The sequence below is a fragment of the Dendrobates tinctorius genome, unplaced genomic scaffold (genome assembly GCF_039654945.1).
Source record: "Dendrobates tinctorius isolate UK_male_01 unplaced genomic scaffold, ASM3965494v1 ptg000097l, whole genome shotgun sequence".
NCBI lineage: Eukaryota > Metazoa > Chordata > Amphibia > Anura > Dendrobatidae > Dendrobates > Dendrobates tinctorius.
In genome coordinates, this window is record NW_027361765.1 from 30,455,555 (window position 1) to 30,469,611 (window position 14,057).

The 14,057-nt window shown below is 46.5% G+C and overlaps 1 protein-coding gene across 2 annotated transcripts in view; it reads left to right on the forward strand.

The window, feature by feature from the left end:
• DNAAF4 (dynein axonemal assembly factor 4) overlaps positions 1-13,824 on the forward strand; it is a 61,834-nt gene extending 48,010 nt beyond the window's left edge. For both annotated transcript variants that reach the window (XM_073587018.1, XM_073587017.1), the window contains exons 8-9: positions 835-940; positions 13,315-13,824. In XM_073587018.1, coding sequence (XP_073443119.1) covers positions 835-940; positions 13,315-13,427 — 219 coding nt within the window. In that variant the 3' untranslated portion in view covers positions 13,428-13,824. The remainder of the gene's footprint in view (positions 1-834; positions 941-13,314) is intronic.
• Positions 13,825-14,057: the final 233 nt, after the last annotated feature.

The following is a 14,057-nucleotide window of genomic DNA, read 5'->3' on the forward strand; positions in this document are numbered from 1 at the left end:
TTTGTGGTATGCGTTGTCCCCTCACCCCCCTTTTGTGGTATGCGTGGCCCCCTCACCCCCCTTTCCTGGTATGCATGGTCCCCTCACCCCCCTTATTCTGATATGTATGGTCACCCTCACCCCTATTAGACTACAAACATACAAAAAAAAAATTATACTCACCCTTCTTTCCTGTGTCCAGCGCTGTCACGTTCTGCTGGAGGCCGGGGGAGGAGTCTGGCACCGGATTACGCGCATGCCCATAGCGCTGTCCGGCGCCATATTGCTGAAGACACACTGCAAATGTGTCTTCAGTAAAATGGCACCGGATCGCGCTATGCGCATGCGCGATTCCGGCCGAAGAGATGCGCCGCGGCAACGCTCCTCCCGGTCAGGTAAGTATGGCGTCGGAGATGGCGGTATGCAGTGTGTACAGTAACGCCATCTCCGACCCCATACACACTCCTCACCGCTGGATGCCTCATTCTGTCTGGATCCAGACTGCACAGGCGCGTCGCGCTTGCGCAGTCTATAAAGGCTTCAGACAGAGTGACGCTTAGCCCGTTATATATAATTACGGTATATATTTTTGTAATATGAAAAAAATGCAAACATGAAGTTTTTAAAAATATATGTAACATAAAAGACAGATTTAACCAATTGGTCATTTTCTGATGATTCCCCCATAAGGCTGTGCCAGTCATTACTGTAGTGTAGGCGTGGTGTGTTTTGCGTTTTTTAATCTGCTGTATTTGAGTCTGTACAAAATAACTTCTATGAACATTTTTTTATCACTTCACTACAAATGTGATAATAAAGTTGATGTTTCTTTCTATTATGTTGCGAATAATGTAGGCTTTGGAGCTGCTCTCTCCGCCAGTCCCGGACAATGCTGCAGCCAGGCTTAAGGCTTACGTAAGACGTGGCGCGGCCTTCTGCGAGCTGGAGCTCTATGTGGAAGGTAAAGATTTGTTCGCTGTGTAGTAATAAAAACCGAAAAGTAATATTTCATAGTATTGTGGATTGGTTTAGATGCTCAGTATGGCATCTGAGTTTTTGCTGCTCACATCTCTCCAAAATCTCCAACACATCTGGTCAGCCTCAGTCCCTGTGCCCGTCTCCCATTCTGTAGAGGCATGGATGCCTTTGCTAGCAGCCTCGGAGAGTGCTCAATCCGGACCAGCAGTGTGACCATACTCAAGGCAGAAACGTGGCTTAGTGGTTAGCACTGAGTTCTTGGCTTCAAATCCTATCTGTCAGGAGCTTGTTTGGTTTCCCCATATTTATTTGGTTTCCTCCAAAGACCTATTAGGGATTTTACATCGGGGATGGTGGTGAAGATGTCTGTAAAGCGTTGGGGAATTAATGGCACTGAATAAGTGGGTAAAATAAGTAAATCAACTGTTAATCTTCAGGATTATATTGCCCCTGGCAGAAGACGGGAGGCAAGGACCACTTCACTACTGAAGATTCCTTTTGAGAAAACCACTTTTTAAAGAGATATTCATGTTCTGCTGCTCTTAGTGCTATATGTTTACAGGGAATCTGTCAGCAGGTTTTTGCTGTGTTGTCTGAGGACAGCATGAGGTGGGGGCTTAGACACAGATTTCAGGGATGTGTCACTTATTAGGCTGTGTGCTGATTCCTTACAATGAATGTTTTATCACAAGGATATTATCGCTGCCCGGACTAGTGCCTAATTGTCCGACCACTCCCCCTCCTTATAAGCAGCTCACTGTCAATAGACAATGTACATAGATAGCGGTGGTGTAGGCGGAGTTAGTTTTCTGAGCTCTGTTACATATTACATCCAAAAACTTTTATTGTGTCACAACTGCTGCACCCAGTAAACTAAGTGACACATTGCTGGAATCGGGGTCTCTTTCCCGATATCATGCTGCTCTCAGATGTGGTAGCAAAAACCTGCTGACAGATTCCCTTTAAGTACAAAAACCTCATAACATTATTTCTTCTGCTGACAAAATAACATGAATAATAACAAAAATAATATGTCACGACTCATGGTGTTAATGTGCATGGCGCTCAGACTGGCAAATGGAAGAACTTCTATTCTATATAAAATGGCGGAGACAATAGCCCACTCCTGTGCGACAGTTTATCTTGATCGATAATTTATCCTTTCTCTGCATATAACAGTTTGATGTTTGAGTGGTCTTATGAAAGCAGGGCATCTTGTGAATGAAGGAATGTATGCAAAGCCTTAAAAGCAAGATAAAAAGATGTATTGTTCTCATGCTCTCCATATTGTCTCAAAGGTCATCATTATTAATCTTCGCCTTCTGCAATTACTTGTTGGAAAAAGTGCAGATGCGAGAAACCGCTCTACCTCAAGGGCTTCCGACATTGAATAGAACAAACTAAGACTTTTCAAGGTTTTCTTGAATAAAGCAGTTTTCTTTGTATTGTTTGGGATGAGTTTGTGCAACGGAACACTGTCGCTAGCCAGCACAATAACTACAGAAAGTCACTGACATGATGTAAACTTCCACTCCAGCACTTTATTGTGTATTTTTTACATGAGCACAAATATGTAATGCTTCAACTTCTCGGTCCATAGAAAAATGAAGCATTGCATAAAACTATCTTTGATCAATACAAAGAAAACACTCATACCCTATTATACAAAGTCACCAGTCCACAATTACTCACTCACCTCTTTCTATCGTGCCAAGACATTAAAGATGATGCACAAAAGCTGATTCAAGAGTGACAACTAACATGGCCGCTTTTTCCACTATTTCCAAAAATTGCCATGATAAGACAGACGCCAAATAATTTCCTATTGCGATGACTTCCAATTTACTAGTATATGGCTCCATTAAAGTTGAAAGCGGTCGGTAAAAGGGGTTTTCTCGCAATAGTTACAGTATATTAGGTTATACATGTCTAATCACTGGTATCTCTCCAATCACTAGTACAGGGGTCCTGAGAGCCCTCCCATCCTCCTCACTGCAGAGAACTTTGAATGGAGCCACTGTTACACATACGTGATGCTGTTTCAATGGAATGGAATCTGTCACCAGGTTTTTGCCACCTAATCTGAGAAGACAATAATATAGAGACAGACACCCCGATTCCAGTGATGTCACTTACTGGGCTTCTTCCTGTAGTTTTGAGAAAATCGCTGTTAGATTAGCAGGGGATTGTCACTAGAGGACTAGTAAACATGCTGCCATGTATTCCCCCATATTCATGAGCTTTGTATAACCCTGCCACCAATATTAATTGGAAGCTTTCTGCCTATGCACAACGTACCCAGGAAGCTGCCAACCACTGGTATGGACGGGGCTACACAGAGCTCAGCAGTCAGAAAACTGATAGATTTGCCACAGATATAACAGTGATTTTTATCAAAACTGCAGCAAGTCACTCAGTAAGTGAGTAATCTTTGGAATCGGGGGTCTCTGCTCTATATCATGCTTTTGTCAGATTGGGAAGCAAAAACCTGGTGACAGATTCCCTTTAAAGGCACTAAAACTACAATTGGCTGTGTATATCAGCCCCAAAGACATTGAAATGACAAGGTGCATGGTTGATCATTACTTAACCCTTTTCCGACATTGGGCGTAATAATACGCCGATGTCGGACACCCTCCCTTTGATGTGGGCTCTGGCGCTGAGCCCACATCTTTCCCGGCACATGTCAGCTGTTTTACCTCTAACAGCCACGGGTGGAATTGCGATCCACCCGTGGCTGTTAACTAGTTAAATACCGCTGTCAAATTCTGACAGCGGCATTTAACACGTGCTTCCAGCAAATGCTTTGGAAATCCCGCCCATCGTCGCCTGTGTCACATGATCGTGGGTCGCCGATGGATTGGCATGACAACCAGAGGTCTCCAGCAGACTTCTATGGTTGTCACTGTTGGATTGCTATGAGCTACGCGTAGTGGTCGGCGCTCATAACATGTCAGAAATTCTGCTACATACAGGCGATCTGATCATTGCCAGTATGTAGCAGAGGCGATCGGGTTATGGCATCTTCTAGTCTCCCGTGAAGACTATTTAAGCATGCCAAAAGTAAAAAAAAATATATGTTTTTAAAAATATTAATAAATAAATAAGTTCAAATCACCCCCCTTTCGTCCCATTCAAAATAAAACAATAAAAAAAAAATCAAATATATACATTTGGTATGGAAGCGTTCAGAATCGCCCAATCTATCAATATAAAAAAGAATTAGCCTGATCACTAAGCTGTGTAATGAGAAAAAAAGTCAAAACCCCAGAATTAGGTTTTTTGGTCGCCGCAACATTGCATTAAAATGCAATAATGGGCTATCAAAAGATCGTACCAAAATGGTATCATTAAAAACATCAGCTCGGCGCACAAAAAATAAGCCCGCACCCAACCCGAGATCACGAAAAATGGAGACGCTACGGGTATCGGAAAATGGCGCAATTTTTTTTTTTGTAACAAACTTTGGAATTTTTTTCACCACTTAGATAAAAAAGAACCTAGACATGTTTGGTGTCTATGAACTTGTAATGACCTGGAAAATCACAATGGCAGGTCAATTTTAGCATTTAACGAACACAGTAAAAAAGCAAAACAAAAAACAACTGTGGAATTGCACTTTTTTTGCAATTTCACCGCACTTGGAATTTTTTACATTTTCCAGTACACAGTATGTTAAAACCAATGGTGTCGTACAAAAGTACAACTTGTCTGCAAAAAATAAGCCCTCACATGGCCATTTTGACCATTAAATAAAAAAGTAATGGCTCTGGGAAGAAGGGGAGCAAAAAACAAATGCAAAAACGAAAATACCTCCGGTCATGAAGGTGTTAATTAAACATTTGTTGTGCGTTCCGTACTGGGCCCACAGCAAACACAATTATCACATATTCCCAGTAAGTGTGACTTTCAAAATGTTCTAAGTGGAAAGATATGATTCACAGCAGAGGTGGGAAATTCAAGGGTTCACATGAGACAAATTTAATTCTGCTTATTGTTATTTTATTTTAATTTTTATCACTAAATATTAGGCAGAATGAAGTCTGTTGGTCCTGGTCGGATACAGTTGCACTTTTTTTTTTTTTTTACTTACTCTCTGGCACAAATGGCGGGAAAAGTGGTGGTGGACCGTTTTATCCACTCACTACCTAAGACCATGGAATGCTAGGTTGCCAAGGAGATCCCCAGAATGCAGATGGCCTCATAGACAAATACTTGGCTTTGGAGAACTCCTCAAGCAAATCAAGGGACCCTCGGTCACCTTTCTGTGACATCCAAAAGGGGCCCAAATCCATGTCTGAGGGGCACTCAAAGACCCAGGAGGGGTCAGAGCCGGTTTCAAGGGGAAAATCTTGCATCATTGTCTATTGGTGGCGTTATACCCCGGGTAATCTAGTAGTCCACTGACTTACGAGCCCACAGCCAATGGACCACTGCTTAGTCTGATGTTCCTTAATTCTTGCACATTCCACGTGCAGTGCCGTACCTCACCCTTCTTTCCATTGTGGAGATACTAGCTTGTAAAATGTAGGTTTAGGTTACAGTTAAACTGGGCGTTACCAGAGATCTGTCTCTGGGGGCGTGCATTTCCCCTGCATGAGATTGAGCACTCAAAAGCATGCTGCATCATGAAGGGGACAAAAAAGAACACATCATTCTCTCCTCACCCATCTCTGCAGCTACCGAGTATCATTGCATACCCTTCAGGGCTGTGGAGTCGGAGTCGGAGTCGTGGAGTCGGAGTCGGAGCTCATTTTGGTGGAGTCGGAGTTGGAGTCGGTATAAAATGGACCGACTCCGACTCCTAAAATATATAATAAATTGGGTACAGTAATTCAATGAAGGATGTGCTGAATATTTTTTCATAGGAGTATGGGAAAGTTATGAAATGTCCTATAAATGACTGTTCTATTCCTGATCTAAGGCTACATTCACACACAGCGTTTTTCCTGTGTTTTTTGAGGATACGTTTTTCAGCTGCAAAAGCTGATCATCTTTTTAAAAAACCGCATAACCTGAAAGGTTTTTGAGCTCATAGATAATTTCAATAGCAAAAGCAGTTTAGAAATCTGCTCTATCTATCCATTTATCCATATCTGTCTATCCATATCGTATCTGTACCAAAAAGAATGAAAACCGGGTAGTACACCAATATATATTCTGTTCTATCTAAATATCTTGATTATTGGATCATAAAAATGATTAAATGTCTGAGGTTCACATTGTACTACAATAAATTTTTCACTTAAATATAAGCAATATGTGTGGGAGTCGGAGTCTGAGTCGTGGAGTCGGAGTTGGAGTCGGAGTAAGGGAAATTGAGGAGTCGGAGTCGGAGTCGCAGGTTTGGCTTACCGACTCCACAGCCCTGCTTCCGGCTCCTAACTCACAGTGCTGTCAGCTCTCGCCCTTCCTCCGCACTGACTGCCATGAGATGAGATTGTGAAGGCTCTGCTGTAGCTCCACACAGTAGTTGCAGAGATCACTGAGGAGAGGAGGGCGTGTTCTTTTCTTCCCTTGCATGATTTTGCCTGTTTATATTGGTCAACCTCATGCAGGCGAAGAAGTACACACCTCCAGAGACTAATCTCTGGTAATGCCCAGTTGAGCTACAACATAACTTAAACTTTTCTAGCTAATATCTCTGCAACGAAGAGGAGAGATTTAAAAAAAAAAAAAAAAATCAGCTCTGCAGCCACTATTCCATTTTATGGTCAGTTCAATATGCTCAAACTGGTGAAAGAAAGGTCCTCTGTAAATAATATATCCTTTTTTTTTTTGTAACAATGCTACTCCCTTGGGAGCGATCTGAGGTATCACAGGAACTGTTTGTTTAAAATCCGGCTGGTTTATTTCAGTCCTCATAAACCACATCACAGGAAAACTTTAAATTCAGCCCTTTTCCGACATAAAGTAAAACATAAAGTGAAAAGATGGATTTTTGGTTCTTACCGTAAAATCTTTCTTGGAGCCTTCATTGGGGGACACAGATTACCATGGGGTGTATGCTGCTGCTGCTAGGAGGCTGACACTATGCAAAAACAAGAAAATTGGCTCTTCCCCGGCAGTATACACCCACCGACAGATGCCAAGTACCTCAGTTGGTGAAAAAGCAGTAGGAGAAGCAACAAAAAACTCTAAAGATATGTACCAACCCAACAAGGGACTCAAAGACACAACACGGTACAACTTAAACAGGGAGGGTGCTGTGTCCCCCAATGAAGGCTCCAAGAAAGAGATTTTATGGTAAGAACCAAAAATCCATCTTTGTTTATCGCGTTATTGGGGGACACAGATTACCATGGGACGTTCCAAAGCAGTCCCAAGGGCGGGAACAGCAATAAGGAAAGAAAGAACAGGAAGGGCTTAGGTCGGCCGGTGCGCCGCCGCCGCCTGCAGAACCTTCCTACCAACAACTGCATCCGACGAGGACTGGGTATGAACCCTGTAGAACCTCGCAAACGTGTGCAAAGACGACCAGGTCGCGGCCCTGCAAATTTGTAAAGCCGAAGCCTGGTGTCGAACGGCCCACGAGGCTGCCACAGCCCGGGTGGAGTGAGCTCTCACTCCCGGAGGGGGCCATTTTTCCTGAAGTCGGTACGCTTCCAGAATGGTAGAACGAATACAGCGAGCGATCGTGGATTTGGATGCCGGAAGCCCTTTCCGGTGACCTTCAGAGATGACCAGCAAGGAATCGGACTGGCGAAGTGAAGCGGTCCTGGCGAGATAGACACGCAAGGCTCTAACTACATCCAGTTTGTGGAGTGACTTCTCAAGAGGGTGAGAAGGAGCAGGACAAGATGGGAGAACAATATCCTCATTGATGTGGAAAGAGGATACCACCTTTGGAAGAAAGGAAGGAACAGGCCTGAGGACGACCTTATCCTGATGGAGAATCAGGTAAGGGGAACGACATGACAAGGCCGCCAACTCAGAAACTCTTCTGATGGATGTAATGGCAATCAAAAAGGTTACCTTCCATGAGAGAAGGGATAAAGGAATGTCCTGGATAGGCTCGAACGGCGCCTTCTGGAGAGCGCTAAGAATGAGATTGAGATCCCACGGGTCTATCGGCGAATGATGAGGAGGAGCCACATGGGCAATCCCTTGGAGAAAGGTTTTAACCTGCGGTAAGGAAGTGAGCTCTCTTTGGAAGAGGATAGACAGAGCGGAGACCTGGCCCTTGAGGGTACTGAGGGACAGCCCCGCATCTAAGCCAGACTGGAGAAAACCAAGTATAGATGGAATGGAGAAGGACATTGGAAAGACTTCTTTATCATCGCACCAACGGAAAAAAGCCTTCCAGTACCTATGGTAAATGCGGGAAGAGGCTGTTTTTCTGGCTCTGATCATAGTCTGAATCACCTGGTTGGACAAACCTGATTCTCTCAGGATCGCGGCCTCAATGGCCATGCCGTCAAACTCAGACTGAGAATTCTCGTGGTAAAGGGGGCCTTGCGAGAGAAGATCTGGACGGTCTGGAAGCTTCCAGGGGACGTCCGCGAGCATGTTCACCAGCTCCGCGTACCAAGGCTGTCTTGGCCAGTCTGGAGCCACTAGAATCACCGGGATGCCTTCCGATTTTATCTTCTTGACCACTCTAGGGATCAAGGCAAGAGGCGGAAACAGATAAGGAAGTTGGAACTGGGACCACGGAATTACTAAGGCGTCGCAGGCGACGGCTAGGGGGTCCCTGAACCTGGCTACGAAGCGTGGAACCTTGTGGTTCATCCGAGATGCCATGAGATCGACGTCCGGTGGGCCCCAGCGCTGGCATATCTGATTGAAGACCTGTGGGATGAAGAGCCCATTCACCTGATGCTAGGCCTTGACGACTCAGGAAGTCGCTGCCCAATTTTCCACCCCTGGAATGTGAATGGCGGAGATTTCCGGAATGTAACGTTCTGCCCAGCGCAGTATCTTTGCCACTTCTGACATTACTTGCTTGCTGCGCGTGCCCCCCTTGTGGTTTATGTACGCCACAGCCGTGGCATTGTCTGATTGAGTGCGGACTGGCTTGCCTACGAGGAGAGGCTGCCAGCGGAGAAGGGCAAGGAAGATTGCTCTGATCTCCAGAAGATTGATGGGGAGGAGAGCTCCCTGTGGATTCCAGCGTCCTTGGGCCGTTCTCTGAAGGAAAACCGCTCCCCGTCCTAGAAGGCTGGCATCGGTGGTGATGACTTGCCACTGAAGTGGAAGGACCTGCCTTGTAGAACTGACGCTGGCATTGCCCACCAAGTCAGGGATTGTCTCACTCTGAGAGGGAGGAGAATGGGGCGGTCCAGAGACAACGTGGTCTTGTCCCAGGCCGAAAGCAGGGACAGCTGTAGAGGGTGAAGATGAAATTGTGCAAAGGGCACTGCTTCCATGGAGGACACCATCTTCCCCAGAACCTTCATGCAGGATCGAAGGGGAATGGGCGTTGGCCATTTGAGGATTCGGATTCCCTTGGAAAGAGCCACAAACTTTTCCCTCGGAAGAAACACCCGGGCTAGATTCGTGTTGAATTCCATGCCTAGGAAGGTCAGACGCTGAGTGGGACTCAGGATGGACTTCTCCTTGTTGACTATCCATCCGAGGCGACAGAGTATCCAGGGTTATCTGAAGGCTCTGAAGACAGTCTTGTTGGGACGAGCCCTTGATCAAAAGATCATCCAGATAGGGGATGATGAGAATCCCCATGGAGCGAAGGATGGCCATGACTGTCGCCATCACCTTCGTGAAAACACGGGGAGCGGAGGCTAGGCCGAAGGGAAGGGCCGTGAATTGGTAGTGATTTTCCTGAATTGCAAAACGAAGATATTTCTGATGTTGCAAACAAACAGGCATCTGAAGATAGGCATCCCGTATGTCCACAGAGCAGAGAAATTCTCCGGGCTCCATTGAGGCTATCACCGATCGAAGGGACTCTATTTTGAAATGGAGAATCTTCACGTGGCGATTGAGCAGTTTGATGTCCAGGATTGGACGAAAGGAACCGTCTTTCTTCGGGACTACGAAGAGATTTGAGTAGAACCCTGAAAACCGTTCATTTGAGGGAACGGGAACGATCACTCCGGCGGAAAGAAGGGAGGAGACGGCCTGAAGGAACCCTGGAATCTGGGACTGCTGTCTTGGAGATCGAGACCGGAAAAAACGTTTGTTTGGGGGGGAAGCAAATTCGATCTTGTATCCGGAAGCGACGATTTCCCTGACCCAAGCGTCGTCGACAACAGACAGCCAAGCGTCCACGAAAAAGGAAAGTCTGCCTCCCACCCTGGAAGAACTTCCAGGTGGGGGTGACCCGTCACTTGGAGGAAAACTTGCCAGAACTGGCTCCAGAGACCTGGAGTATTGTCCTCTAGATCTCCAGCGGGGAGCGGGTTTGTAAGATGTTTTTTTCTGCTCCCGCTCCCTAGAGGCGGAAGGCCGGGCTTGCTGGGTAGATCTCTCTGTGGAAGAGAAGGGACGAAAAGGCCTAAACGGCCGAAAACCTTTTCTGTTAAAAAAGCGTTTTGGTCGAGACTGGGGAAGAGAAGCGCTTTTACCCCCAGTGGCATCGGAAATTATCTGATCCAGCTTGGTTCCGAAGAGTCTAGCACCATGGAATGGCAGGTTGGTAAGCGACTTTTTAGAAGTGGTATCCGCATTCCATGACTTTAGCCAAAGGACTCGGCGAATGGCTACTATGTTGTTGTTAGCCCTAGCTATGCACCCGGCCACATCCAAGGCGGCGGCCAAAAGGTATTTACCCGTATGATTGATCTGCCAACTCGTCCTGAGGGGCTGCCGCCTAAGATGCCCTGCAAAGAATTTTAGCCCAAGCTGAAATGACTTTCGCCACCCAGGCGGATGCGAAAATAGGACAGAGGGAGGCCCCGGATGCCTCAAAGATTGACTTAGCCAAAGATTCTGCCTGTCTGTTGGATCTTTAAGCGATGCCCCGTCTGGAAGGGATAGAACAGTCTTAGAGGCTATGCGAGAAACGGGAGGATCCACTTCGGGGGCTTTGGTCCATTTTGTGAGCAAATGTACATCAAAAGGGGTACAGGACATCTAAGTACCTGCGGCCTGAGAAGCGTTGCTCAGGGTGCTCCCAATGTTTGGTTAGTGTAGTATCGAACTCTTTGTTGTTTGGAAAGGTTCGGGATGGAGGCCTTGCTCATTTAAATGGAACCGAACATTCCTGAGAAGGGTGCTTGTCCTGTTTAATTTCAAGGGTTTGGAAGATAGTCTCCTTTCAGCTATCGACCATGTTCCGTGTTTTAAAAATGTTATCTGCTTCTGAGCTAGATCCCGATTGGGAATTGTCGTCTGACCTAAGGTCATCCTCTGAAGAAGGAGAGGGAAACCTAGGTGAAGCAGAAGGGCCTAGCGAGCTGGAGGACGAGCCAGACAGAACCCGCTTCTAGAACTCCTACTTGGTCTGTCCCTCTGAAGGTCGCGGTCGGGTGCGGACGACTCACCAAGAGAGGCGGTCGGTGCACAGGTGGCTGTAGATAGCTGAGTTAAACGTTCTAGGTCTTGGACCAGGGACTGAGAGACTTTAGTCAGATCAGAGACCGACTGGGACATTGCGACGGCCCACTCTGGGGGAGGGGGAGTCCCCTAATCCCGGGCATCTGTGTACTCCTGAGAGGCCGACATAGATGAAGGACTGCAGGACGGGCAGAGGGGAGACGACTGACCTGACGCCCACTTCTTTTTACAGCGTGCACAGGCGTAATGAGTAACGGTGGGCTTGAAAGAAAGAGCCGTTGAGGGGTTGATCATAGGTAGGCTACGCCGTATGGCTGCACGAAATAGAGAGGAACTGCAGAGGAGAGCCAATTTGAACATGAGCGCCGAGCCTACCGAGAATCTGACGAACAGCAGAACCCTGAAGTGTTCCCCAAGCAGCGCAGGAAGCAAGTGAATTTGCAGAGGAAGCTGGCTGCGGATCTCGGTGGGCGGAGCTTAGCGTCAGGGCGCGATTGGATAATGGCAGCGGAGGGGCGCGGTAAAAAGGGAGACAGTCGTTCCTAAAGAGAAAGGCGCCCCGTGATAGGCTGGAATGGGTGCGCTTTTTTTGCGCTCATTCCGAGTGAAAATGAGCGCGCTCAGAGCGGGGAGGAGGGAGCGCGTCTGAAAGTGAAAGTGGCGCGGTCTTCCCTCCCCCCCCCCCAAGCCTGAGTTTCTATACTGAGAAGAAAAGATGCCCACGGCGCCGATAAATAAAGGTGAGCCTGCGCTTACCCCGCTGTGAAAACCCCCGTGTTAAGATAAACCCCCGTTTGATGTGTGCCTCTGCATAGAAGGGAGCGCGGCTACGTGTGAGGCGCGCGGCTGGCAGTGGAAAGGGGCGGGAGATTCAAACACAGGGAACTGTACTGAAGGTGCTTCCTGAGACATGCGGGACTGAAGGGATCATTCAGAATCTTACCTGACGTCCCTGAAGAGGATGACCGCAGGGGCCATGCATAGCTGGCAGGCCGCTGGGAGAGGTCCTCTTACCCGTGTCATGCAGAAGACGGCGTTCTCTTGCTGGGAGAGAAGAAGTGACCCCTGGCAACCGCCGTCTTCCTCTCAGCCCTCTCCCAGGAGAGGGGTGAGGAGTTGCTTTGGCAAGGACCAGCCACCTGTCATCAGCCCCTAGCACCAAATGGTCATAGGGAAAAAGTCCTGCCTGCGGTACTGAGAGTTGCGATGTGGGTGACACCACACTGCTCGCTCAGCCGCCTGATATGGGAAATCAGGGTGATAGCTACACCGTTTCCCGATGGAGAATCCTGAAAAATAAATTAGAAAAGATTAAAAGGTTCGGCTAAAAACCCTAAAGGAAAAAAGGAATTATTAACTGCGGATCTGGGAAGATCCCGGTCCGCCTCCTACAGGCACTAAGCACAAACTGAGGTACTTGGTATCTGTCGGTGGGTGTATACTGCCGGGGAGGAGCCAGTTTTCTTGTTTTTGCATAGTGTCAGCCTCCTAGCAGCAGCAGCAGCATACACCCCATGGTAATCTGTGTCCCCCAATAAGGCGATAAAGAAAGTCCATACAATAGTGCTGGTTAGCCTGCCTGGCTTAGAGTCCAGCTTCTTAGTCCTTCAGCAAAGGCACTCAATCCAAGAGGTCTGCACACCTCCATACACAGACATGTATGAGACAAACAGGTATAATTTTACCAAGTGAACCACACTCAGGAGTGGACATATGGTGAGCAGCCATTCTGCTGCTCCTAGTTGACCTGACATAGCTGATTAACCCCTTTTTGTGCTATATTGACTAAAGCATTACTCCAGGTTTTTCTTCTATCCACTGTGTGTCTATCAGCCACCTTACAATAAAGACAGATGTCAAATATAGTGCAGGCAATAATGTTGTTTTTCTACCCTGCAGGTCTACAGGACTATGAAGCTGCCATTAAGATTGACCCTACAAACATAAATGTGAAATCTGATGCAGAGAAAATTAGACACATCATCCAAGGCACCAGTTTAAGTCCTGAATAATTGCCTGTATTCTTTTCCACAATTTGTACATTTATACCAAGTGTACAATATGCAACATGTATTTTTATCATGTAACTATCTATTGCTAGAAGTATGTATTAATATAAGGACGTTACATTTTTCAATAAGTTATTATAGTTATTGTGGGATTCCCTCTTATCTCTGTCCTCAAGACTTTGGTTCATACATGGAAGTGTGATCTATTTAATTCTTCTTCATTCTTTATCAAGGAATGATCACGTGAACAGTCCTAATTCCATTAATACATAAATCAGTGGTGACCATGGTTTCCACCATTATCTGTATGATTTTTAAGTCTTTTAGTAGCAGGAACATCCACCATCTAATGTAAGGCCTCCTTCACACGTCCGTATAAAACGCATGTGTGTAAAACCGGTTCCAGTGTCATCAGTGTTTTACATCTGTGTGTCCGTTTTTACCATCAGTGTTAGTGTTTTCCGGCATGGATGAAGAAGGAAATAAATTGCAAAGCTTCTCCTATACTTTGCAATGTTAAACACAGATGGCATATGGATGTCATCCGTGTGCTGTACGTGTTTTTCCCAGACCCATTGACTTGTATTGACACTTCTCATCCTCGCTGTCGGGGAAAAAATGGACATATCGCCA